Genomic DNA, 26,632 nt, shown 5'->3' with positions numbered 1-26,632 from the left:
TCAAGTATATTTAGCAATTTAGTTGTTTTTTGCTGGTGTTTTAGTTTTAACCAAAGACAATATTAATAGATCTCCAAATTATTTCTAAGGATTTCCTGCTTCTCTTGACGCGGTCGATTTATTAGTTTGTTTCAGTGTTGGCATAAAAGTTTGACCTAAGTTTCCATTCTGGTGTCTTTTCACAGTCTGCCGTGTAATTTCTCTGTTGTCATTTCCCTGTTGGTGTAAGCTAACAACAAATGGGTAACTGTCCGTTGTAGCGCGGTGTGGTACGACCAGACTTCCTACCCGACGTCCTGGCAGCTGGACCCAACCGAGGGACCCAATCGCGAGCGACGGAGAATCCAGAGATGCTACCTCACGATACCCAACAAGTACCTGCTGAAGGACAGGCGCAAGTGTGAAGGTGACAGAACCGCCTCCCCTTTGGCCACGAGGTCGCATTCGGGTCGAGCCGGCAAAGAAAATCCAAGTCGCCTTAATCTGTCTTAATGTTTCACTCCAGACACGACGAAGACGGCGCTGTCCTTCCTGTTTGAGGACAAGACTCACTCCTCCTTCTCCTCCACGGTCAAGGACAAAGCCACCAGCGAGCCCATCAGGTATATTTGCCCAACCCCTCTGTCCCAGCGTCTGCCTGTCAGCCTTTAATTCCACAGAGTGGAGGAGTGAAGTGGTTGAAACTTGGAAGTAAAACTTAGCCAGATAAGACATAGATGGAGTTTTTTTGCAAGGTGAAAAAGTGGATTGCTTGTCGTGCACAGCTTTTTTTTTTTAATGGTTAAAACCATTGCATTTTGATTTTGGAATAAACCAAAAAGGTATGAATGCACCTTGTCGTGCTCTGTACATTCCTTACAAGCTACATTCCTGTTTGTTTTTCTATGTGATCATCTAGTGTGAAAGACTCTGGCTGTCCGCAGTCAGTTTGTGTGTGTGTGTGTGTGTGTGTGTGTGTGTGTGTGTGTGTGTGTGTGTGTGTGTGTGTGTGTGTGTGTGTGTGTGTGTGTGTGTGTGTGTGTGTGTGTGTGTGTCCACGTGGTCCCTCTTCGGCGCCAGGGAGATCAGTGGAAGGCACTGCCGCCGCGCTCTGAACTGAAGGGAGGATCTCTGCTTCGTTCAGGCTGTGACTCACGAGTCTTTTTCCGTCCGCAGGTTCACCCGGCGATGCGTCAGCGTCGCCCCCTCCAGGGAGACAGCGGGGGAGCTCCTTCTGGGTAAAACCCCATCCTTTTCTGTCAGCCGCCGCATGTATTGTACAGTCAGCCAGTCAGGAGGAATATCGGAGCAAAGTGCTCGAGCTGACAAGTCTGTTAGCTTTTTTTTTTTCTTTTTTTTTTCTTTTGCGTTTCCTCGCTTGAAATCTGACTCTGCTGCGCGTCGTCTCGCAGGAAAGTCTGGGATGTACTTTGTGGAGGACAACGCCGCCGATGTCCATGACAACCAGGTAAGGCTGGAAGGACCGCTGTTTGTCTTTGTCACGAGGATGACGTTGCTTTAAGTTGCTTTAACCGTTTTTTTTTTTTTTTCTATGTGTTTTTTTTGGGGGGGTGGGGGCAGAGCCTTCACGGGGAGACGGAGGCGCCTTCCTTCTCCTGGACCTACGAGGAGATCAAGGAGGTGCACAAGCGCTGGTGGCAGCTCCGAGACAACGCCGTGGAGATTTTTCTCACCAACGGCCGGACCCTGTTGCTGGCCTTCGACACCACCAAGGTAAGACAAAACAGAAAGTTTTAGTTTTAGTCGGAACTCCAGTTTTCTAATGAGAAAACTGGAGTTCCGACTTCCTCCTTCCTCATTGAAACATCTCAGAACCTGTTGGTTTTTACCACGAGTTAAACTGAACGTCATTCAGATTGATTGATGCTATGCGGATCAGACAGCAGGCTCAAAGGAACATCAAGAAAACTTAGCAAGTCCTCTTCAATTCCTGCACCGGAAAAGGAGAAAAACAAAAAACATGTACACAGAAAAAAAAAACTCCTGCGTTCTACCCCCCACCCCCACAAGTTCCGCGACGACGTCTACCACAACATCCTGACCTCGGACCTGCCCAACCTGCTGGAGCACGGCAACATCACGGCGCTCACCCAGCTGTGGAGCTCGGGCCAGATCTCCAACTTCGAGTACCTCACGCACCTCAACAAGCACGCCGGCCGCTCCTTCAACGACCTCATGCAGTACCCGGTGTTCCCGTTCATCCTGCGCGACTACACCAGCGAGACGCTCGACCTGCAGGACCCCAACATCTACAGGTGGGTCGGTCCGCGGCGGGCCAAAGTGGTATGAGGGCCTGTTTTAAATGTGTGGCGGTGCTTATCAATGGACGCCTTTTCTCGTTTATGCATCAAACGCTCATTTTAAAGCGAGCCGCGCTGGCTCCTCCTCTTGTTTGTGCCGGAGCGGTTCCACACTGTAGCTCTTAATCAAGGCTGCTGCAGTTCATTTACATATTCCTGTGTTAATTTATTGATAAACTGGATGACAAATTAGGTAGCGGGAAGGGACACACTGACTGACTGAGCGCCCGTTTATAATTGGAAGAATTGCCTCCGCTCATTCGTCTCTGAACTTGGCTCATTAAGCGCGTCTGCCCTCGCTTCTGTCGCCGAGCAGGAATTTGAGCAAGCCCATCGCCGTGCAGTCCAAGGAGAAAGAGGACCGCTACGTGGCTAATTACAAGGTAAGGGCTCGTTTCAACCCTTTGCCGCAGAGGACGTTGAGGCGGGAGCCGGGGTCACCGTGGCTTTGTTGTTCTCTCGCTCCCCCGCAGTACCTGGAGGAGGAGTACAGGAAGGGCATACGTGAGGACGACCCCATGCCCCCCGTGCAGCCTTACCACTACGGCTCGCACTACTCCAACAGCGGCACCGTGCTGCACTTCCTGGTCCGGATGCCTCCTTTCACCAAGATGTTCCTCGCATACCAAGGTGAGTGACGGAGGAAATGTGACCGGGCCGCGTTCTGAATCCACTTGCAGCAGCGATGGACGTACAGTCTGTCTGATAAAACTACATTCACCAGAGTTGAACTATATATAAATGATGACGATAAAAAAAAAAATCTTTTTGCATGCAAGAATTTTTTGGGGGTCTAGTCATTTCAATTAAACTAAGTCCCACTGGCAGCCATTAAGAACATATATACGTACATATACATACATAAATATGTATGAGCTTGACAAACTCAATAAAATTGACTTGGGTGTTTGAGCCAGCGCTTGTTTTAAAGTTCCAAAGAGCACTAAATGCAAACCCAGCAGCAGTCCAGAGCTTTTTAGCCACAGGTAATTATCATGCGTCTTCCACAAGCTTTTAGCAGCACCGAGTGCCACCTGTCTGCATTTCATTAATCTCAGTGGCTGCGGAGGCTTTTAGCAGCGGCGGCGGCGACTCGCTGCAACTTGCTCGGATGTAACTGAGCAGCGTGTTGCCGCGTTGCGTCACTCTGGCGTCGGCCATGAAAGGTTTCTTCCTCCCTCCCGCCTGCCCTCTGATCACACTTGCGCTGCCTGCGCCTCTCTTCCATCACGTCCTGCGTTTTATTTTTTTATCATTCAGTCTCCTTCCCTCTCTCCCTCTCTCTCTCTCTCTCTCTTTCCCCCTCTCCATCCTCTGATCCTGCGAGGCGTCTTTTCATGTGGTCATAAATGTATGCAGCGAGCGCGAAGTCGGAGGTCATGAAAGGGGACCTTTTCAATCAGCGCGCTGCATTTGTAATTAAATTGTCTTTGGCCTCAATCAGACCAGAGCTTTGATATCCCGGACCGAACGTTTCACTCCATGAACACCACGTGGCGCCTGTCCTCCTACGAGTCCATGACCGACGTGAAGGAGCTCATCCCGGAGTTCTTCTACCTCCCGGAGTTCCTGGTCAACAGAGAAGGTAGTCACGACCACCGCGACCTCGTCCTCCTCCTGGTTGCTCATTTCAGTGACGCATGTAACCATACATACAGAACCATGTTCATCAGATCAGATCAGATTTTCAAAAACGGTTCTTTTTAATGACCGGTACATAGATAGATGGATAGATACTTTATTCACACATAAATGTCATGTACACGTATCTCTGTAACACTGTAAGGGCTGCAGAGCATGTGGAAGCATTAAGCCAGAGGTATTCTTTGACATATTGCCAATAGGAAGGTGCAATGGTGGTTGTGCAAGTAAGCAGTAGATGGTGCGATGACCTATTTAGTGCAAAATAATCTCTAATATTCTGTTAAAAATGAAAAGAACGGACATTAGTAATTAGAACCAGAAAAGAAGCACCCACGACTTATATAAGGCAAAAAAAAGAAAAAAAAAAGGTTAAATTATATATATATATATATATATATATCAGATTGAATTGCACGCTAATGTCACTGCTCCACCTTTTCATAAAGAGGTTCGCTTGAAGTCTCAGAGAGTCGGACATCTACTGCATCACATGTGCAACGTAGCCTCTCCTCACTGAAACAATGTCGTCGTCGCCGCGTCCACAGGTTTCGATTTCGGCGTCCGGCAGAACGGCGAGCGGGTGAACCACGTGAACTTGCCGCCGTGGGCCCGGAACGACCCGCGGCTCTTCATCCTCATCCACCGCCAGGCGCTGGAGTCGGACCAGGTGTCCCAGACGCTGTGCCAGTGGATCGACCTGGTGTTCGGCCTCAAGCAGAAGGGCAAAGCCGCCGTCCAGGCCATCAACGTCTTCCACCCGGCTGTGAGCGGCTGTCCCTCCTCCCGAAATCCACTTGGAAATATTTCCAGCTAAATTTCTTCGTCATTTTATTGATCGATTTCTTTTCTCCTCAGACGTACTTTGGCATGGACGTGTCGGCCGTGGAGGACCCGGTGCAGCGCCGCGCCCTGGAGACCATGATCAAGACGTACGGACAGACGCCCCGGCAGCTCTTCAACGGCTCCCACATCAGCCGGGCCGGACCCAAAGTCCTGATGGAGGGCGAGCTGCCCGCCGCCATGGGCCTCTTGGTGCTGGCCTTCAGGGAGAGTCGGGAGCAAGTCAAGGAAATAGTTTGCCCGGTGAGTGTCCGAGTCCACAACTCACCACACCGCCCACTAGCGAAGCCATCCGCATCTCACTCAGGGAAATTCCCTCCTCGTCTTCCTCCTCTTCCCCGCAGAGCCCGCTGCCGTGGATCAAAGGCCTCAAGTGGGGCGAGTACGTGGGCTCGCCCTGCACCCCGGACCCGGTGGTTTGCTTCAGCCAGCCGCACGGCGAGCGGTTCGGCTCCCTCCTGGCTCTACCCACGCGAGCCATCTGCGGGCTGTCCCACAAGTTCTGCCTCATGATGATTTACAGCAAGGAGCAGGGTAGGGACCCTCTCTCGCCCTCCTTCACTTCCAGGCTTTAGTTCCCCTGCCGATTCCATTAACGCTGCTCTCCTCCGGGCTCCGCAGGCGTCCGCAGCATGCACAGCACCGACATCCAGTGGTCGGCCATCCTGAGCTGGGGCTACGCCGACAACATCCTGAGGCTGAAGAGCAAGCAGAGCGAGCCGCCAATCAACTTCATCCAGTGTTCCCAGCTCCACCAGGTAGGATTCACACCACCTGCTTCCAGTGGCCCACTTCCACTTTGCTTTTGCTCGTGGCACCGATTAGGATTCAGATGTTGCCCGATTGGAATCAGGACTTCATATGTGAATCTATACAGTGGGTGGAAGAAAGTTTTCGGACGGCGTTACAATTTTACTCAATCATTAAATATTGGCCAGAGAATTTTTACAAAGGTTTAGCGCCATCAGAGGCCCACATACAAATAGACTGTTCTTTATTGATAATAACATCCCTGTCGTTCTTGCACTCTTGGATATGTTATGAGGGACGGCATCTTGCAGATACATTTACTATGCTAAAAAAAAAAAAAAAACTGCACTTGGAGACTTAAGACTGATTCTTAGCGCAATACAATCCATCACAATCATGACGTGTCTAAAAACTTTTTTTCCACCACTGTGTGTGATATCTGCCAGTGTTTCTGTCTTCCGAGCAGATGGCTCAGATGTTTCCTGCTGTTGCAAGCTGTCTGTGCTATAGTTGATATTCAAGAGGGAGTATCAACTATCGCGACACGTCATCAACATTTCTCTCTCCACATGAATGTTTTTCGGGCCACTTCTTCCTAATCTCAAAATCAACAACACAATCACACCAATTAGTCATTCTGGGACTAAGACATTTCAGTGAAACAAAGTGCAAATCAAATTTCTGTCTGATTCCTCGGTTGGTCGAGGCAAAGATGAACATCTTAGTTGTTGCCATTGGCACTGTAAGGACATTCCCGTATATAACAGCTCTTCATGTCAAGTCGAGTCAAAGTTTTATAGAGCACTTTTAACACGACCTCAGACGAAAAAAGTGCTGGATAGTTAAAAAAATAAAAGGCATAATCTTGCACAAATACACACGAATACAACAATAAATAACAATAAAATACTCAAAACAATTGAACAACAAAGTATGAAAAATAGTAAAAGCTCAATTTAAGACCAGGATTAGAAAAGGACAAAATAAACAAATCAAAAGATAAAAAAAATATCAATATATGTTCCAGGTTGTTGAGGTTCATTCAACTCTCTGATCTAAAATTCTACCCTTGATATTTTGACAATTGAAATCACCATTTCACCTTAAAATATAAACACAGAACATTAGAACCACCAGAAATGCTTCTAATGTTCCTTTTTCTGATAATGACAATAAATTACATGTACATGCAGGCTGATTCAAGAAGAAGCAAAGTTTAAGCTGGCATGAGGGCAAAAAGTTTTGTTATGTTGTTGTTTTTTTCATTGCATTTGCTTGCTTATGTTTGATGCAGACAAATCTCACCTTTTGAAAGACAAACAAAAAAAAAAAAAAATCAATTTTAGATTGGACCAACTGTTAAAAAAAAAAAAAAAACTAACACTATTGTAACCAGACAAAGAAAAAATCCATACAATGAATTGGAATTTGGGCCCCGAAGATCTCGAGAATAACCTTCCCATCCTCCTCCTCACACACACACACACACACACACACACACACACACACACACACACACACACACACCAATCAGCTGCTAGGTCTCCTCGTTGACTGTCCCCTCCCCCCACCTCTCCTCCAGGTGACCAGCTGCGCCTGGGTCCCCGACGGCTGCCAGCTCTTCACGGGCAGCAAGTGTGGAGTCATCACCGCCTACAGCAACCGCTTCACCAACACCACGGTCGGTATCCATGGCGACGTCCCCTCCTCTAACCTCCACCGCTGACACCCAATCCAGCCGCCCACCTCCAGTTTACCTCCTCCACCCCACCCACCCCCCCTCTTGTCGTCGACTTTGCTTCGCGCTCAAAAGCGGAGCTTTATTAGTCACATCACAGTTGCCCTTGAAACACATTTTCCAGCGAGCACCACAAGTGGGATTAGAGGTTCAGGGACTTCAGTCATCAGAGAGGCTTTCACGCTCTCACCCCCCCCGCCCCCCCCTCACCCAACCAATAGGCATCGAGCTTTTCTGCTCGCTCCTCCATCTCTGGAGGGGGCTTTAGCTTTAGCGCCACTCGCCCCACCATCCCCCTTCCCTCTCTCCCGTTGCACTATTGATTATTTTTAGCTGTATTTGTATTTGACTCGCATGCAAATTTTCCGTCTTTGGTCTTTTTGACGAATGGCCCCTCTGTGTTTGTGTAAACAACAGCCCTCCGAGATGGAGGTGGAAGCTCAGGTCCACCTGTACGGCCACACGGGGGAAGTCACCAGCCTGTTTGTGTGCAAGCCCTACAGCGTCCTCATCAGCGTCAGCAAGGACGGCACCTGCATCCTGTGGGACCTCAACAGGTGGGTGGAGCCACGCCCTCCTCCTCAATCCAGCAGCCGCCACCGCCGCCACTTTTAATTTTCCACGGATTCGGCGATGGATCAGCTTTGTTTTCAGATAGAGGGGGGGCGGTCTAAGAGAGCTTAGGTCGTGACAACAGCAGGAAGACGGTGTTCTGTAGAGCCACGTCACAGAAGATAGGTGTGGGGACAGGGAGCCAAATGCCAAGGGATCATTCCATTGGTCTAATTTAACCAAACACACAACAAATTCTATAAAGGTCTTGGCTGTTTTGTTTGTTATTCTGTCACTTGAAGGCCCAGTGGTTAAAATTTGGCTTGATATATGATTTTTATATTGGCAAAAGCTGAATATACTGCCCATAAATACATTAATAAAAGTGTATACTCGCAGTACAATAAAAGCTATTTGGTTTTCCTGCACATAGAAAAGCCTTTACAATCAAGCCCACCTGACAACGCATTTCACATTCAGTGTGAACGCTCGCGTCCTTAAATAAACCAACGAAGAAGAAGGTGGACAGGGTATCCAGGTTTGTATGCGCAAGCCACCGTAGTTCACTGGCAAGCTAGGGAGAAAGAAAAGAAAAGGTTCTGATGATTCTGTCTGGCCAAAGCCATTGTCAATGAACATTCCATCCAATCGGGGTGTTGATGTGCAGTGGCATTGGCAGAACACTAACGAAGTTCACACTTTGCTAAGATGCCAAAAACTGTCTGGTTTATGGTTGAAGAATAATTATAATTTACAATGCTGTGCAGGTGCAGGTAGCTTTGTGCATGCAGCACTTCTTCTTCTCCTCATACCTTGTCTTCCCTTGACACTGGCTTGGCTAATATCAATTTGCTAATCATCATCACAAGGCTTGGAATGTTTGTGTACAATGAAAGTGCCTATAAAGCTGCACAAGAAGGAGTTGAAGAAGGACGCTACGCTGACTTGTATACAACATCCGCCAGTAGAGAGATCAGCAGGGATGTGTAGCAGTTCAGGTGAAATCAGAGCTGGACGACATCTTAACATTGAAGAGACACAGGGCGGCCCTTAACATGTAATGTTAGGACTGGAATACTAAATTCATTATGTCTTCACTGTAAAAAGAACTGGAAACACCATCTGAAATGGAGACACGATGCATTTAATTGCAGCAGCGGGATCTGATCTTGATTGGTCGGCTTTAAATTGATGGGCGGACAGTTCGCGCAATCACCTCCCGAGTATCACCTCACCTTTCGAACTGCTTCCTGTATAACAGATGGATACATTTGATTGTTTATGATCTTGTTTTTGTGATGTTTTGACCTCCTGCTCCGTCTCTTCAGGCTTTGCTACGTGCAGAGTCTCACAGGCCACAAAAGCCCCGTGACGGCAGTGTCGGCCAGCGAGACCACGGGAGACATCGCCACTGTCTGCGACTCTGGTGACGCCTCACTCTGTTCCCCAAAATCTTTTTTTTTTTTTTTTTTTCAAATGACCGATTTGCTCCTGGATGCGACTGACGATTTGTCCCTGTGCGTCCCAGTGGGCGGAGGCAGCGACCTGCGGCTGTGGACGGTGAACGGCGACCTGATCGGCCACGTGCACTGCCGGGAGATCATCTGCTCGGTGGCCTTCTCCAACCAGCCGGAGGGCGTGTCGGTCAACGTGATCGCCGGAGGCCTGGAGAACGGCGTGGTCAGGTGAGCGTGGCCTCCAAAATCTTTGACCTCCCAGCACTTTGACTGACCACACTCCATTCACACATTTTGTTTGTTTGTCCCCCTTCCCTTGCTATTGATCATCCAGGTTGTGGAGCACATGGGATTTGAAACCAGTGAGGGAGATCACCTTCTCCAAGTCGAGCAAACCCATCATCAGGTATCTCTCGCAAACCGCATTCAAGCTTTCAGTTGGTTATTTTGATCTTTATTATATTTATATTTATCTTTTATTCAGATCCCCCCCCCCCTCAGCTTCCACGCTAATCTTCCTGGGGTTTCACATAAAAATAAAAAAATGACACAAACATATAAACATTAGGGCTGTCAAACGATTAATTTTTTATTCGCGATTAATCGCAGAATCTTCATAGTTAATTGCGATTAATCGCATTTTGTGTAACATTCTGTAATTTCGCATTTCAAGGCAGTTTTAACCCCATAAAATAAAGTTTTTCTTACCAGAAATCGGCCCGAGGGGCCGACTACGGGTTAGTGCAATGAACGTGGACGCGAAAGCGCTGCAAAGCAGCGCGCCCACGAAAATTGTGCGCGAGCCGCAGCCCTCCTGTTCACACCACACACCAGACGCACATTTCTCGGCGAGGGTCGACAAGCGCTTCTGCTCAGCTGTTGTTTACTCCCATTCAGAGCTTCTTTTTTTTTTTTCATCACGATCAATTTCACATCTTGACTCGACAACAACTCCTCTCCGCCTCGCTCTCGCTCTTTCCCTCTTTGTTTGTGTGTTTAGACACCCAAAACCCCGCCCCCCCGCCTAGTGGCCAGCCCACTCTGTTGCTCTCTTTCATGTACATGTTTGTTTGTTTGTTTGTTTGTTTTCATCTCTCTATCACTCTGTTTAGATACTCACAAATACAACGTACACAAATATGATCGCATTTGTCAATTGCGGTGTTTTATTTTGACAATTGCTTTTATTTTGAAAATTGACCGGGTTTTCTAGTGTTTCTTTGAGTGGCTTCCTGACACGTTATGGATTATATTTAACTAATCACGATTAATGCGTGACCGCCCTAATAGGCATGCACGCATCGTACACAGTGCACCCGTAAAACCCGCCAAGTCCACAGAACCTTAGAGGAGGAAAAGACCCAAGTCAACAGATCTTGATCTGATGTATCCTCAGCATCCTCCTCTCTCCCTCTCTCTCTCTCTCTCCCTCCCAGCCTGACGTACTCGTGCGACGGCCACCACCTCTACACGGCCAACAGCGAGGGCACGGTGATGGCGTGGTGCCGGCGGGACCAGCAGCGCATGAAGCTGCCCATGTTCTACTCCTTCCTGAGCAGCTACGCCGCAGGCTGAAACCCCGCCCGCGCACCGACGCGCGTTGTGATGTTTACAAACTGTCCGCCTCCCTCCCTGTCTCCCTCCCAGTAGGAGGAGCCCCCCCCCTCCCCGCCCCCTCTCCCCCCTCTCTCTCCGAGGAGCACCTGTCAGCATGACCTCCCTGACTTTTAACTGAAGCCATCGTCCCCAAGCTGAGGAAGCGCTGCCACTCCCGGCATCCAGACCAACTGCAGATAGTATTACGTGTACATATATATATAAAACAGAGTGGAATGTTTGGGGGAAGGGGGAGGGGGGAGGGCGGCACGAGCATTCGGCCGAGGCTGCAACAGACACTTTATACAAAAGTACATTTCGGAGCGCGCGTTGTTTTTTTTTGTCGAGTCGTTCTCTTTTGTTTCTTGCTGATCCTGTAGGTTTTTTCTTTTTCTTTTTTTTTTTTTTTCTTTTTTTTCTTTTTTATTTGGGAGGGGTTGTTTTTTTTTCACCGTCGCCCCGCCTCACCTTCTTTTCCCCTCGCTGCTGCTGTCATCAACCAAACCGCTTTAGACCCTTCGTGGGCCACGCCCGCGTCTCCCGTGACGGGGCACGTCTTGACAGGCTGCAGCCGGAGCCGTTTCCTGCTGACGTTGCTCCTCGCTGGGGGGAGGGGTAGGGGGAGGGGGAGTAGATGGGTGGGGGAAGGGAGGAGGGTGCGGGGGAGGAAGCCTCTGGCGGCGCCCCGTCAGCGGGAGACGTCTCTGCCGGCCCCTCTGCTGGGCCTGTCCTCTCCGCTCAAGTCTGCTGAGCCCCCCCACCCCCCTCTGTCCTGCCTCCTGCCAGGCCCCCTGATGTTGGATTATTTATTAGAAAACGGAAGGATCCTCTGTTCACTCTCTTCTTTCTCCTTTTCACTGGGATGCAGTAAGGTGTTTTATTAGAGGAGTTTAGTCACTTTTGCAGTTAATTTGCCAGAAGGCGGGAGGATGCACAGGCGCAGTTACACAGCCAGGGCGGCGCCGTGGGGCAGCGTAAAGTAAGAGGAGTTTTCGAGGGGGGTTTTCTTTGTTTTTGTTTTTGTTGCACTGGTTTGCGATTCATTCCTTCGTCTTGATCACTACACCGACCCCAACCCACCCCACCCCACCCCCGCTTCTCACATTCCCCCCCTTCACCCGCTGCACTTAGTCCAGTTCAACTTGCACGTGCGGGTGGTCGTCTCAAACGGGAACTGAGCTTTAATTCCGCTAATAAAAAACCAACCCGGAGAGCAATACCTGAGACGCCCCCTTTTTTTTTTTTTTTCTTTGTAGCCGTATTTCACGTGGGAGCAAATGATTATTTTTTACACACACACACGCTTGGGAGGGTTTTTTCCTTCATTCATTTCCTCATTCATTCTTTTGCGGCGACTGCAGCGAGCCGTCTTGTCACGGCGGAATTCTTTACCTGAAAGGGAATAATGTTTTTCTTTTTGCTTTTTCCTTTTTATTTTCCTCTCATTTTGTGACATCATTCCTTCTGCGTCGCCTGGAGTTTTATTTCCTTGCCCGGGACCTTCGCTGTGCTCCAGCACCTGAGCGGCCTGTGTAAAACACGAGAGGTTACCGTGTATGTTTACTGAGTGTCATGCCTGCATGTGTTCAATCGCCCCTTCCTCTACCCTTGTAATTTATAAAGTCGACGAGAACCACAAAACTATCTTTATACTCTTGAGAAACCCGGGTGTGAGATTGTGCGAATGCCCCTCTTCTCTCTTTTGTCTGTAATTTTTTTTTTTTTTTTTTCAAGAAAAATGTCGAAAAGCGCAATTGTTTTGTACTGCAGAAGGAGACATTTTTCCATTGATAACTTAAGCTATGCATAATTTAAGGTTTTTGTCGTGAATGTGGGTCATTTGCTGACCTGAGCTGCGGATTGTTGCATCATCTACTGATATTTTGGGAGTTCATCTTCAGTGTTTCTTTTTTTTTCCGGTTTGTACATATGTGAGCGTGTGATTGTATGGAGAAGTGATGACTATATTATAAATATATAAATATATATATATATATATAAATATAAATATTTGAAGAAATATTATTGCATCTTGTATTTTTGTCTATTTGTTTTTTTAAATGGTACAAAGTTAAATGTTGCGCGCTATGCAAAATTCACTTCACCAATATTTGACATGAACGTGTCTCTAAACCAGGGGTGAGCAAAGGTTTTGACCAATGGGCCACAATGGGTTGTAAATTTGACAGAGGGGCTGGAGCAGCAGCAGCAGATGGATGGAGTGTTTTGGTGACCCACCTCATAGGAGAAGAAAAATATATCATGGGAGATGTAGAAAATATGTGCTTTAATGTCAATTGAAAATGAAACCAAGCAAAGCAAAATGTGTCTTCGAAGCCCCAGGGTATTTAGCTCTTTATTTAAATGACTCTTAAGACACTGGAAAAATGGATGAAATCCAGCTATTTAAGTACATGCATAATATTAATATAATTTCTTCAAGTTCGGCAGGCCGGATTGAAAAGCTTAACGGGCCTCATATGGCCCCCGGGCCGTAGTTTGCCCATACCTGCTCGAGCCTGTCAATAAACCCTGTTGGAATTGTTTATTTCCCTCTTTTGCTCGATACAGAACGTGCGGGTTGAAAGAAACAAAAAGTCATTGGAAGTCTGCCCATTGTGATGTCACAAAGGGGACGTCGGTGACAACAGCCCCTACCAGGTGTTGTGTTCATCCTGTGTGGCCGACTCTTATTTGCCTTATTTCTGACAGATTCCAAACACATGAAAGGTACGACAACATCCTGGGAAATTTTTGTGGAAGGCTTCAAACATAGGGTTATATGTTTGTTTGTTTTTATCTGGAGAGGAAGCACTTTTTGAGGGATTATATACATTTATATGAAATACTGTAGTCCCAAATGAATAAAATACTGTTATATTAATATTAAAAATCTGAAAATCTTAAGGACAAAAATAAGATGTAACCATCCATACGTGGAATTGTTTGTTTCTAAGCGGCGGTGGATGTTGGGGGATGAGGCCCATCTGTTACTATGGGGAAGGGGAACCCGGTGATGTCAAAGCTGATGTAAAAAAAAAAAAAAAAACCTGAATTGGGGAATCCTGCAGATCTCAGGTGCCTCCTGCAGCAATAAAACCCAACAACGAGAGAGAGGGACGAAAGGGAGGTGGGTGGGGGGGGAGAAAAAAAAATACATCAGCTGCCGCTAATTTAACAAAGAGCGGCTGCGTCGGTGCGTTCAGGGGCCGCTCGTTACGGTTGGACAACACGCTCCGTCGCCGCTACACTCGCATCTCCCCGGCTCGCCGATCGAGTCGCTTCCCTGCTCTTCCGTCCTTCCTCCCTGCCTCCCTGCCTTCCTGCCTCCCTTCCTGCCTCCGCTCGCTGCCCGCATCCCATCGTCACACCGAGGTTTCCCCCACCGCTGCGTGCGTAACATCTCTCCCAAGTCCTGCCGCGGTGCACGCCGACAGCCTCGCCGCCGCTCCGGAGCTCATCATCTCTTCCTACGCGGAATATTATACACTCACGACTCCAGCTCCGCTGAGGCCAAAGTGAACCGCGACGGGATTGGTGTTTTTTTTTTGTTTTTTGTTTTTTTTGTTTTTGTTTTCAAATTATTGTGATTAGCGGGCGACACCAGGCTGGGATTTCCTCTCATCCTTTTGATATTTGACAGATCCTCGCTCCCTTTTTTTTTTTTTTTTTTTTTTTTGGCGTGCGTGCGTGTGTGTGTGCGTGTGTGCGCTCGCGTGCGTGCGTGCGTGTGTGTGTGTCTGTGTGTGTGTGTGTGTGTGTGTGTCTGTGTGTGTGTTGGGTGGAGTCAATCCGGAATTCAACCAAATTTGGGAAAAACCCCAGCAGAGCACATTTTCCAGGTAGGTCTCGCGCCTGTGTAAGCCAACATTAACGGCCCCGTCGCGTTGGTCGTGTCGCTCGTGCGGTGCTTGCGGGGAGCAGCAGAGGGAGGGGAGGGCTAGGGAGGGGGGCATCTTTGCGGTGATGGCGTGCGTTTCCGCTCCAAACAGGCCTTTGCAAAGACCCGCACGCACGCACGCACGGTTGTTGTTTTTTTTTTTGGTTTGTTTGTTTGTTTGTTGCCCGTCCGCGCTCCTGCTGCTCGGTTGTCTCGGTTTTCCTTTTGCCTTCTTCTTGCGGGCCCCGGCATCAACAATTAGCATCGGATGCCGAGGCAGATTGTAACGGCCGGAGGAGGATGGAGCCGGTGTGTGTGTGTGTGTGTGTGTGCGCGTGTGCTCTTGGGGGGAGGAAAGAGAATGCTATAAATTGACCTGCAAGGGTGGATCACTGGGCGAGCCTGTCAGGGTCCGCGCCCCCCTCATTGCTCCTCATCTGCTCTCTTATGACGGGTGGTGAAGGAGGAGGAGGAGGAGGTGGTGGAGGATGGGAGCACGTTCGATGCAAAAAATAATCACCGCCACCGCCACCAGCACCGCCACCAGCAGCAGCAGCAGCATCCAGCTGTAGTGAGGAGATGCTTCAGCTCAGCAGCACCTTCTCGCCATATCAAACTGGGGCCTGTGGGTGTGTGTGGGTGTGCGTGGGGGTGTTTGGGAAGGAAAGGAGGGGTGTGTGTGTGTGTGTGTGGAGGTGGAGAAGGGGGAAAGGGGGAGGGGGGGGTCAAGGGGCCATGCGACGCAGTGGTCTGCTGCACGCGAGACGCAGCCGGGGCAGTCCGCTGGACACGCAGGAGTGGATCAACTGGATCCCAGGCTGCAAGAGGGAGGGGGTTGTGTGTGGGGGTGGGGTGTGGGGGGTGGATGTAGGAGGAAAATGACAGATTCAGGAAGTGGTTACTGCAAAAGGAAAGGCCGGAACCAACCACACACACACCACCACCACCGCTTGGTTGGTTGGTTGGTTGTTGTGAAGGTTTTTAAAGATGATTAGAACTGATTTTCATTTTCTCCTCCCCCCATTGATGCTCGATCAAAGCCTGTTTTGCTACTTTTGCCCCTTTCATGTTTCACAAAGTGGATGGATTCCCCTCGTGATGTCACGCCGGCTCCTCTCCCGAGTTCGTGGCGGTCACCGTCCCCCCGCCCCCCCCTCCCCTTTTATCCTGCAGATAACATAGATCTGGGCTGCTGTGTGAGGGAGCATCCTCCCGGAAAACACCGAGTCCTTTCAGACATAAAGGCCGGCTTTGGCGGAGAATGGCCGCTCCCGCACAAGCGCTCCAGGGGGGGAAAGTGCTTAGTGCGTTTCAATGGGACGCTCATTGACTCCATGGGCCCGCTCGCCGCTCGCCCCGCTCGCCCGCGGGCCCTCACCCAACCCATCCGCCCTGTCTTTGCCGTTGCAGGGGGCCACCATGAAGGACGGCATAGCCAACAACAGCACGGCCAGCATCTCCCAAGCCAGGAAAGCTGTGGAGCAGCTGAAGATGGAGGCGTGCATGGACAGGATAAAGGTAAGCGCCTCTGGGCCGTCTCAACACGGACGCGGCCTCTCGCTAAATAGCAGGAAATGGATTTTGAGTCGTGATTGAGGATTTCAAATTTGAAACGGCGAGAACAAAAATCACAGCGATCGCATCGCTTGAGGCCGCAGCTATAGACAAGATGTATGTGTAGTGCACAGATTACATACAAGGCGCCTATTCTGATGTTATTGCGATCTCGTCGATCTCAGATTGCACAAACGCAATGATAGCAAAAGTGGGAATAAATGCTCGACGAAGAGTCGACCGGACTCTTCGTCGGCAGTCAGCGATTCCTCCTATTTGCTCCGACTCGCTTCGCTGGAGTGATTGCGGCCTGTCGCTTCTTGTCTGTGTTGGGTTGTGGTGAATATACGGCAAGAGGCGGCGGCCGGGTGGCCTTATCTCAGCTCAGCGTGCCGACAGCAAACAGTGGGACGCCACGGTCGGGTGTTCAAAGGTAGACGGACCCTCCGTGTTTGTCTCAATGTGTCTGCTTGGGTTCGGAGCTGAATTATGCTCGGGGGTCAAGATGTAATCGACTCCCAATTTGTTAAAAAAAAAAAAAAGAATTCTGGTATACTAACAAAGACGAAGAGCCGAGCGGAGGAAAAAAAGGTCGGAACTCTGGAAAATCTTCCTCCTCCCTCAGACAGAAACACAAAAGCCGGCGGTGCCTCCATTAAACAAACACAAAACCTGAGCTCCCTGTATTTTTTTTTGCAGCCAATAATAATAATAAAGTAAACGATCTCATCTCACTGTGTTCGGTATCACTCCTGCTTTTTAACTTGTGGGCCACACTCAAATGCTGTAGCTGGGGGCGGGGGGGCAGGGGGGGGGCACACATCTAAAAGATGCGAGGGTGTAATTCTGCTCCGCGCCACCAGGTCAACAGGGATCCATTTTAAATTTTTTGTGCGTGTTGTTTTTGAAAATTGCTCCAATGTTTGACCACGCGTCACCGTGGACGGGTCAGTCGTGACTGCGATAGAATCAGATGGGCTCCTGTTTCCGCCCCGACACGCCAGATGGGAACGGCTCCCGAAGCTGTAGTATTTATTTAAAACATCCATCTGGTGAATAACCAATAGCGCGGGAGAGCCGCTCGACAAAAGTGAAATCTGATCGGACGACTCGTCTGTCCGTCACTTTCGTGGAAGTGGGAGGGGGGGGGGGGAGAACATCAGGCAAAAAGCCCTCGGTTCTGTTCTTTGTTCTCCTCCAATGGGGGGAAAAAATCATCAAGAGGCCCCGGCTGCGGCATCCACGCTAATCTCTTTAGCATCAGCGGCTACTTTAGTCTCACAGTCACTTGGTTTTTTTATGGTCTTGTTTGCTTTTTAAGGGCCCGCCTGCAGCTTTTGCCTCGGGCCATCGACGCAGCTAACGGGGAGCTGATTGGTTCCTTAACACGGAGAATGTTTTTCGACACTCCGCCCCGCGCCGAGGACTGGCGCTGTGCTCGGCAAGATGGATGTGCGAGATGTCGGGCCTGAAACGCTCAGAGGCTAGGAGTTTAGCTCAGACCCGCGTGGCTCTGCCACTCTCAAAGAGTGCCTTTACTTTATTTTTTTGTAACTTGATGAATAAGGCTAAACAAAAAGTCTTCGGCATGGCAGCGGAATTCTGTGTTTAGAAAAATCACTTGTTGCCCCCTGTGCAGCGTTCCTCAGAGTTGTTCAGAGCAAGGACGCTGTCGACTGGTGCGTTTGGAAGCAGACTTTTTATGTTCTGCAAATTCGATGTTGCGACCAACAAGCTAAGCGACCGTTGCGGTGCTGTGGGAGTCGGTCTCACATGAAGAGGTCGTTCAAAATTTTGGACATAGTTTCCAAGTTAGCCAGTGTGCCATTTATGATCGATTGATCCTTCCATTTTAGCAGAGTTGGCCATCGCTAAGCTAGCAGAAGTCAACGCAGATTGAAACAATGTTACCCACTCCACTGCACACCAGGAGCAAATAGACTAGAGACTATCGAGGTGTTTGGTAACACTTTCTATGAGGGCCCATTGAATAATGCATTATGAGTGCCTTTATTCGGCAATATAAAACATGTCATAAATGTTCATCACGATTGATGAGAACTCATGACAATGTTTATAAATGATCATAAGTGATGCATATAATGTGTTATAAGCGCATCACTCATAATGTTTAATACTTCCACAGCAAAGTGACACTGAACCCCTGGATGGTAAACCATATCATACCTACCTGTTAGGGAAAAAAGAATCAGAGGATGACTGTGAGCTTGAAGTAAAGTGCCAGCACTTCTGGAATTATGTCTGCAAATAAAACCATGTCACTGACACTTTGCTGTTAACTCACAGAGTCATCGTCTAAAACATTTTTTATGAATGCTAGTCATAATATGGTATGATATCATCCAGGACTTCAGTGTCATAATCATTTATAATCACTGTCACAAGTTGTCATGCATCATTATGAACATTTAATGGCGTGTTTTATAATGCCTATAAAAGCATTACAATGCGTTAAAAAAAAGCACTCTTAATGCATCATACAATAGACCTTCACAGAAAGTGTTAGCGCTTGTTTTTATTGGCAGGCTAGCAGAAACCGTTGACATGCGCTAGCTTAGCAACGGCAAACTCTGCTAAACTAGAAGGACTGGAAGGAACGCTTTGAAACGCTCTCCGCTGATAAAGAGCACAGCGGCTCACTCGGAAATGAGCTCCTGTGTCCTGAACTCTGAACCGGCCCTTGAACGTCACATGACCCACTCTGCGATGCCCGGTTGCCTTTTTTCTCGAGATGCTACTACTATGTGCCTGGCCCGGAGCGCTGCCGCCTTCACCGCTCTCTTGCTCTCCTTCCAACCCGCTGCACCAGAAATCCTCATGGCTATTTGTTTTTCCTCATAAAGTTTCAACTTGGTTCTCTCGTGACATTACTGGGAGCGCAATTTAAGAGCGTAGGGGAACTGTAGCTAACCGCGAGACGACGTCTCTCAGCTTGGCTTTTCGGCGCAGCTCCCCCCCCCGCGACAGGCGCAGCGTGGGCCTTGCCGGCTGACGCCACCTCTGCTGTCAGACTGTACTCACCCCGCACGCCGCCAAAGTGCACCCACTGTAAGGGACCGACCCGGGGGTAGAGGAAATTGGACGGGGGGGGGGGGTGTTCTGTGATCGTGAGGGCTTCTGACGTGAGCTTTTCTCCCGATTTGGGTCACTTTGCCTGAGCCCGATCACAGGGATCCTCTTCCGCCCACAGCGTTTCGTTTTTTTTTTAGCTTAACCTCGTTGCTGATGTTCACCTCGTCATACATGTCAGGTTAGCTTGAAAAGCCCGAACGCCGCGTTCGCAAGCGATGACGAGGTGTATTGTTCAAGTGGGAAAAAAATCGCACTTGCGTTCTCCCGGGAATCTCTTCTCTTTCTCCTCATGTTGCCGCGGTTGCGGGCCCTTGTAAAGGCAGACGCTGCGGCTCCTCCTCGCGGAGCCGCTTAAATATTGACTCTCCAGTTTTAGCCTTTATGGTCGAGGTCAATCGCAGTGTTTGGAAAATGTCCTTTCAATGAGCCGCTTCTCGCTGAGAAGAGAGCTCTGCCCGACTTGCGATCGGGCTTCTTGCCGACGCATGGCTGACAGTTTTTGTTTCGATGAAGGATTTGCGAGATTTGGAGAAGGCATTTTTGCTCGGCGCTAAACGCTGGGTGTTTAAATGTCCTCGATCAAATCGTCGCTGAAGAACCGTTCAACTGTTAAAACTCCCATCGGTTACCCTGCGAATCCAATCAGAGTTCTCAGTGAGCCGGCTTGAAGAAGCTCCAGTTAAAATTGTAGCAGGGATATGACCGGACCGTCCATCCTTCCATCTTCAACTCCCGCTTCCTTCCTGCACTCAGGCTCCCAGGGCTCTGCTGGAGCCTCTCCCGGCTGTCACAGGGCGAAGGCAGGGTGACACCCTGGACAAGTCGCCGGGTCATCGCAGGGCCACATAGAGACAAACAAAGACAAACAACCCGTTCACACCTACGGACAGTTTAGAGTTTCCAGTTCAGCTCACATGCGTGTTTTTTTACACTGTTGGAGGAAGCCGGAGAACCCGGAGAGAACCCACGCAGACACGTGGAGAACATGCGAACTCCGCTCAGAAAGGGGCCCGAGGCCGGGGGTCGAACCTGCAACCTCCTTGCTGTGAGGCGACCGTGCTAACCGCTGCAGGATGAAGAGGGCGGGAGCTGCGGCCAGGGAACAGGAAGCTACACTGCTGACCACAGGGGCGACACTGTAATGATGGCACTGTAACGACAGCAGTCTCATTAGAACTCAAGTAGGTTCTCTTATTGACCGAAGGCAATGGAACAGCTGTGCATCCGTTATGTCGCCCTGCTTCTGAATGGCTTCGGCAGGAGTTTAGCTAACAAGCGCTTTGTGCTGCCGTCAGTTCAGACAATACAGCAGAGCAACACGAGGCACGCAGTACTTTTGCCCCATGAGTAATGTTTTGGAAATAAATACCAGAGTAAACTGCTCAGACTCCAGCACTGCTGAATAAAGAGATGCTAGTCGTTACGTCGAGGACTTAATGCAGTGTCGGAAACGCTGCATTGTAGGATCAGCCTATCACTTATTAATGCGGTCCCTCTGATTGCCTCACAACCATCGACTTTCTTTAGTCACTGAGGAATTTCCTAATTTCCCACTTTGAAATGTCGCTCGTCACGACCCGATCCGAAACACCAGAATTCACATCCGTCTCTTAAAAGTCCCCTCGGACCTTTTGCCGGTCTTCCAGTGTGCGTCGGGCCGTCGGGGGGGGGGCGACGCTTTTCCAAGTGCGGTCCGAGCGCTGGAGGTGGCGACGCGTTGTTTTGCTGTGCCGGAGAGAAAGCACAGCCGTTAAACAGTGCAGTGCGAGCCTTCAAAAGAGGGTCGTGCTGCACCTCCTCAGCGGTGCCCAAAGCACCGTAGTTCAGACTGATTTTAATCTTGATTAGCAACCCCCCCCACCCTCCTCCCCCCACCCCTTTATGCTCCCCTGAGCGCCTTTGATCCTCGGTGGCTGCAGATATCTTTTCTCTGAGTGTCTCCACATGGGCCGGATCGTTGTTCTAAATATACGGCGGGGCTTTACATGCTGCCGTACCCACCGGGAAACAAGAGGAGCGAGGGATGTTTGAGGGCGAAGCGCGTCAGCGGAGGAGACAGACGGCTGATTGAGGGATCGCCACGCTCTCATTAATTGCTCAATCAGCCGGAGGAATGTGATCTGGGCTTAATTAGGCGGACTCTCCGTTCCTCCATCGAGGGGCTCCAGTGTAATTACACTCAGTCTGGCCCGAGTGACACGTGGCTGCGGTGCCGCCCGTTGCGCAGCTCTGCGGACCCTCCGCGCACTCTAAAGTTTGGTTCCTTGGTGTTAAAATGGGCACCGGGTGTTAAAAAAAAAAAAAAAGCACTTAGTTGGATGTTTACACTGCAGCCTAAAGTCCAAAATGAGGCAATTCTTTTCCAAGCAGCCGAATCAAACAGTACGTCTTTGTTACTTGTGCTTTGCAAACAAGAGAAGACGCATCGGTGACTTCTCATTCTTCTTGTGTTTGACAGTAATGCTGTATAATCAGGACACAATGACAATCACATTGTCAAGAGTGATGCTGTGTGCTGATTAGCTGGCCCCGGCATAATCCTAATCTAAAATAATGGACCCTGTATCATCCCCCATATCTTGTCATCTGTTAGCTCCAATCTGCCAACTTAACTCTGAGCCCTCTCGCGTTTTCCCTGAACAGGCTGTCAGCCATAAAAAATAGTCTGATGTCGACTTTTTTAATTATTATGGCTTTAGTTCTCCAATTGGTAAAAATCTAAAAGGGTTCAGATTTTCTTTTTTAATTCTCTAATGGCACAGAAATGAACAAACAAATGAATGATAATGTCTTGTCAGCACATCTTTGCTCTCCTGACGTTCATTGTTGTTAAGACTGTGCTGTTGCGTTTTTAATACATGATGTATTAATCCATCGCTCAAAATATCACTTCTCTCTTTTCAAGATGAGCACATCAACCGGTGAGAAGCTTTTGCTTATGGCAGATGAGGTTGGTGATCGCAGAACAGACCGAGTGACTGAAAACACGTCACGGCTGCGTCTCGATTTCCTCTTTAGGGCAAATGAACTGGAAGAGTCCGGACCCTTTTGCTCCCAGACCCTTTTTTGTTGTTTTTTTCCTTCAAACATCGTCCGCCCGGTTTAAAAATTCACATGGGCGCCCAGGCGAGCAGCAGAATGATGCTGAGAGCGCATCTTTGGAGGGCAGCAAGCGGGCGAGGCCAAGTGTCGGCGGAGGAGATCAGATGGCGGTGCCCCCCCCCCCCACCCCCCGAGCAGATCCCCGAGACCCCGCCGTCACTCGGCAGCAGCTGCCTCTCCGCTCCTCCCTCTGGAACCTCCAGCATTCAGCCGCACAAAGTCGAACCCACTGTGCTCCCAAGTTTGGAGTCCGACTGTGGAACTGCCATATGGCTGTTGGCCTCTGAGGCAGGAGGAGTGTCGTTAGCCCCCCCCCCCACTTTACCCCTGTCAGCTGATGAAGGTGTTGCCATGGCGTCTGTCAGTCACCGCCATGCTGTCCGAAGGCGGAGCTAACACATCTTTGTTTTAATTGTAGCGTTGATTTCTGATTGACCGACTCTGGTGGAAGTCTGTTTTCGGAGAAAATGCACAAGAGTCGGATAAAATCTGTAGTATAGTATATAAAAAATATATGTATATAACACTTGATTTACCTTTTCCCTGAGACACGGCCCACAGTCATAGCACCCAGTTTCAGGTCTATTGCACAATGACACTGGTGATTAGTGGTTACGGTGATCTACTTGGAGCACTACTGATTGAACAGTCTTACAGCAGCAGGTAGGAAGGATCTGCGATAGGTTCCTTCACACATTTAGGGTGAAGCAACCTATCGCTGATGGAGCGATATATATATATATATATTAATATGATATTTATAAAATATATTTATATATATATATATATATATATATATATGTATATATATATATATATATATATATATATATATATATATATATATATATATATATATATATATATACATATATGTATGTATACACATATGAGTGTGTGTACACAAATACACACACATGTATATTATATATATATAAAAGAACTAGGTGTGCACAGATACCATTTTTTTACAGGAGTACAATATAAATACTTGCATGTCAGTACTCACCGATACCGAGTACTTTATAAGGCTATTGCACATTAATTACTTTTACTATTCCTTCAATTTTATTGTTATTTTCCACACATTTCCACACTGTTATTTGAACAACATTCCTATGTATGTGTGTTGTTCTACAAGGCGGGTGACACAAAATGTAACAAAATCTTCACGTACGTACATGACAACTGGTATCGGTGTCGCGATAGCGGTACCAGCGGAGTACTCGACGGCAGTATTGGTGTGTCCCTGAAAAGAGCGTCTCTCAGCTCCGCTGCCATCCTCCGTGGTTGACTCACCTCAGCAGATGCTCGCAGGCGTCAAGGCGTGCCGACCGCTTTCAGAGATCGCTTCCCGTGCCTTTGTAGACTTCCGCTGATCACGTGACGCTCACGCTGCCCCAGTTTTCACTACCAAGTGAATGAGCCGTCTCCATTAACATTTTTTTTTGCATTTGCATTTGCATTTGCTGCCATAGAATTGCAAATTAAAGATGCAGAAGCTCAAGTGACTTTTCACAAAACGCTCCTGGCAAAAATGCATTAGCGTATCCGAAAGGTTAAATCTTACTTTTTTAAGCCGTGTTGTCAGCTTGGTTGTGGCTGGTTGCATCATCTGTGCTTGCATTTGCAGACTTACTTTATCTAAAATATATATATATATATATGCAATGAACTGGCTAAACCATTTTTTTTCCCACTTTTATAAAGAAAAAATAATTCACTGCAGATGTAATTTCTTTTAAAGGGGCCCTGTTTCGGCTCTTCATCGTGTCTTTTTGAGTAGAGTGCAGTTCAAAAAAATGCTCAACCATCTACAGTTACGAGGTCACCTGATGATCATAGTTTCTATCTACTCTGCTCTGCAGACTTGTGTTCGTCTGGCTTCACTACACAAGGCCTGTCCTGCTAGCTAGCTAGCTAGCTTGCCTGGTAGAGTTTTTTTTTAAACCAAGCAAACTTGTTGTAAGTGGTCTTCTACTTGGAAATAAACTAAATGGGCACAGCACCTCTCAGATGCTTCTGCATCTCCTTTTGAATGCCCGTTGCTGAACACTGCTCAGGCTCATCCTTTCTTCTCTTGAACACTGCAAGCGGCAGGTCTGTCAACCTACCGAGGGTCATTTGAGGCCTTTCATGTCAGCTCGCCACAGGGGACATGTAGAGGACACAAGTAGAAAGAAAAGTTCCCTGACTCATGATTTTCAGCCTTGATGTTTCTTCGCCAGGAGGAACAATAGAAAGATTGACTATAAACCACAGTGTTTCTGGTCAGAGGCTTCCTATTAGGCCTTTATTTTTGTATTGTGGTCTACTGTAAAAAAAAAAAAAAAAAAGCTTTTTGGGATGCATGTTTTTTTTTTGCCTGTAGTACTTCAAGTGGCCATCGGAATAAATCGCCATGTCTGGTATATTACCAGTCTGGTATCCAGTTCTTGTAATATATCCATGGTCGCACCTGCGCAACTAAAAGATGAATTTCCTGACTTTCCTTCTAATGGGTCACATTTCAACTTTTTTCAAAAAAAGTTGTTTAAAAGGAACTTGTTCTAGGTATATTATGACCATCACAGTATCTACAGGTGAATTGCTCTTTCCTGCCACTACACTGTCATAATGATATTAACTACCCCAGTAAAAAATGTTCAATTAATTGCGACTAATTTAATTTAATCGATTAAGTCCTTAATTAACAATTAATCGATAATCGATTGATTGTTTACATTGCAACTTTTTAACAATTTGTCAGATTTCAAACTCGCGGCCTTCGCGACAAGTTGAAAGTCTCAACAGTGAGGAGCCGCTAACCCGACCCTCCTCTCGTTCTCAACCTTGCAGGTCTCCAAAGCTGCCGCAGACCTGATGGCGTTCTGCGACGCGCACATACGCGAGGACCCGCTCATCATGCCGCTGCCGGCCTCCGAGAACCCCTTCCGGGAGAAGAAGTTCTTCTGCACCATCCTCTGATGAGCCGCGCTCAGGGCGTAGGCAGTCGCCTGGCTTCTCCGTCTTCACCACACCTGAAGCTACCGGCCCGAGAGGCCTTGAGTTGAGTTTTTGCCCCCCCGGTGGACACTCTGTTGTCGGTTCAGCTCTGTCCTGGTGGCTGAAGGTTTTTCGGCGGGTGGGGTGCGAAGTCGGCCACCAAACTGGCAACCCAGTGAGCGTGTCATGTCTTGTTAATTCAATAGGTCTGTTATTGCTTCGTTATTAGAGAACAGCCTTGCTCAGTGCGTAATGAAATGAGAGATTCTTCTTTTTTTTTTTTGTTCCGCCCCCCCACCTCCCTACCCCACCCCACCCTTCCTCCTGCTCCTCTTCTTCTTCTTCTTCCTCTTCTTCTTCTTTTTATTGTGCTAGATCTTTAAACACCTCAGGAAACAGAACTTTTGCCCGAAATGTCTTCAGCCTTTTTTCTTTTTTTTTTCCCCTTTTCCCAACATTTCCAGGGTTTTTTCCTTCCTTCAAGGTACCCGGGTCAAAGAAATAAATCGGCTCGCTTTCGTGGAACGGGTTCGTCCGCACACGGCGACACTTCCTGAAAGCCGGCCCCCTCCGACCAACAGTTCCGCCCCCTTCGTGGCCGCCAAACCTTAGCCGGCCTGTTTTATTATTGCGGCACAAATTCCGATTAGAGCGCCTTATCTCGTGCCGTCAATGATTTCAGTTTGGTTGCAAATTGCGGCGGTAATGAGGAAAAGGAGGAGGAGGAGAAGTGAAGGGAGGAAGAGGAGGAGGAGGAGGCGGCTGCCCGTCGTCGTTGACGCTGCAATTGAACGAAACAAACCTAAACAAAGTCTCCGTAGGCGGAGAGCGGCTGGAGACGATGCGTCCGCGGCGGAACGGGATCCTCGGGGGTTTATCGCTGCGCAAACATTCCTGAAGTCAGGAATTATTTAGGAACCCGCCGCCTCCCTCCGGGCGTTCCGGGCCGCTCTTCCTCTGCACGCCGGACCGCGTTTCATTCAAATCAAAGACAAAAACAAGAAAATCCTTCTCCTTCTCTTTTCTTTTTCAGAATTCTTGTTTTCCGGGCATGTTTCCTGAGCCTGTTTCTTTTCCTTTCTTTTTCCGCCTGTCCCTGAGTGAATGGCAGCGCCTTTGACATCGATGCCAAACCGGAGGC

At 48.5% G+C, this 26,632-nt stretch overlaps 2 protein-coding genes and 1 long non-coding RNA gene across 10 annotated transcripts in view; 2 read left to right on the top strand and 1 right to left on the bottom strand.

The window, feature by feature from the left end:
- Positions 1-11,510, top strand: part of lyst (lysosomal trafficking regulator) — a 65,478-nt gene extending 53,968 nt beyond the window's left edge. For all 8 annotated transcript variants that reach the window (XM_076018970.1, XM_076018965.1, XM_076018963.1 and 5 more), the window contains 19 exons: positions 261-406; positions 506-602; positions 1,156-1,217; positions 1,392-1,447; positions 1,561-1,713; positions 2,011-2,255; positions 2,617-2,683; positions 2,774-2,930; positions 3,745-3,885; positions 4,490-4,707; positions 4,800-5,027; positions 5,129-5,318; positions 5,406-5,542; positions 7,117-7,215; positions 7,690-7,829; positions 9,153-9,250; positions 9,353-9,509; positions 9,616-9,687; positions 10,718-11,510. In XM_076018970.1, coding sequence (XP_075875085.1) covers positions 261-406; positions 506-602; positions 1,156-1,217; positions 1,392-1,447; positions 1,561-1,713; positions 2,011-2,255; positions 2,617-2,683; positions 2,774-2,930; positions 3,745-3,885; positions 4,490-4,707; positions 4,800-5,027; positions 5,129-5,318; positions 5,406-5,542; positions 7,117-7,215; positions 7,690-7,829; positions 9,153-9,250; positions 9,353-9,509; positions 9,616-9,687; positions 10,718-10,856 — 2,602 coding nt within the window. In that variant the 3' untranslated portion in view covers positions 10,857-11,510. The remainder of the gene's footprint in view (positions 1-260; positions 407-505; positions 603-1,155; positions 1,218-1,391; positions 1,448-1,560; positions 1,714-2,010; positions 2,256-2,616; positions 2,684-2,773; positions 2,931-3,744; positions 3,886-4,489; positions 4,708-4,799; positions 5,028-5,128; positions 5,319-5,405; positions 5,543-7,116; positions 7,216-7,689; positions 7,830-9,152; positions 9,251-9,352; positions 9,510-9,615; positions 9,688-10,717) is intronic.
- Positions 11,511-11,764: 254 nt separating this feature from the next.
- Positions 11,765-12,310, bottom strand: LOC142883778 (uncharacterized). The gene is made up of 2 exons (XR_012926080.1): positions 12,178-12,310; positions 11,765-12,109 (listed from the first exon to the last, which is right to left on the bottom strand). It is a non-coding gene; the product is annotated as an uncharacterized LOC142883778 (long non-coding RNA).
- A 3,830-nt stretch (positions 12,311-16,140) lies between these two features.
- Positions 16,141-26,057, top strand: gng4 (G protein subunit gamma 4). The gene is made up of 2 exons (XM_076018972.1): positions 16,141-16,275; positions 25,345-26,057. Exons 1-2 carry the CDS (start codon positions 16,177-16,179, stop codon positions 25,471-25,473), a joined length of 228 nt encoding a protein of 75 aa, XP_075875087.1. The 5' UTR covers positions 16,141-16,176; the 3' UTR covers positions 25,474-26,057.
- Positions 26,058-26,632: the final 575 nt, after the last annotated feature.

The sequence above is a fragment of the Nelusetta ayraudi genome, unplaced genomic scaffold (assembly GCF_046127955.1).
Source record: "Nelusetta ayraudi isolate G7.1 ecotype Tasmania unplaced genomic scaffold, CSIRO-AGI_Nayr_v1 ptg000008l, whole genome shotgun sequence".
NCBI lineage: Eukaryota > Metazoa > Chordata > Actinopteri > Tetraodontiformes > Monacanthidae > Nelusetta > Nelusetta ayraudi.
This window is presented reverse-complemented; position numbering and strand designations above follow the sequence as displayed.

Bases quoted from the DNA above. Each gene is read 5' to 3' on its own strand.
- gng4 (XM_076018972.1), top strand. From the start codon at position 16,177: ATGAAGGACGGCATAGCCAACAACAGCACGGCCAGCATCTCCCAAGCC. The intron at 16,276-25,344 runs GTAAGCGCCTCT...TCAACCTTGCAG, and splicing joins CGTGCATGGACAGGATAAAG to GTCTCCAAAGCTGCCGCAGA.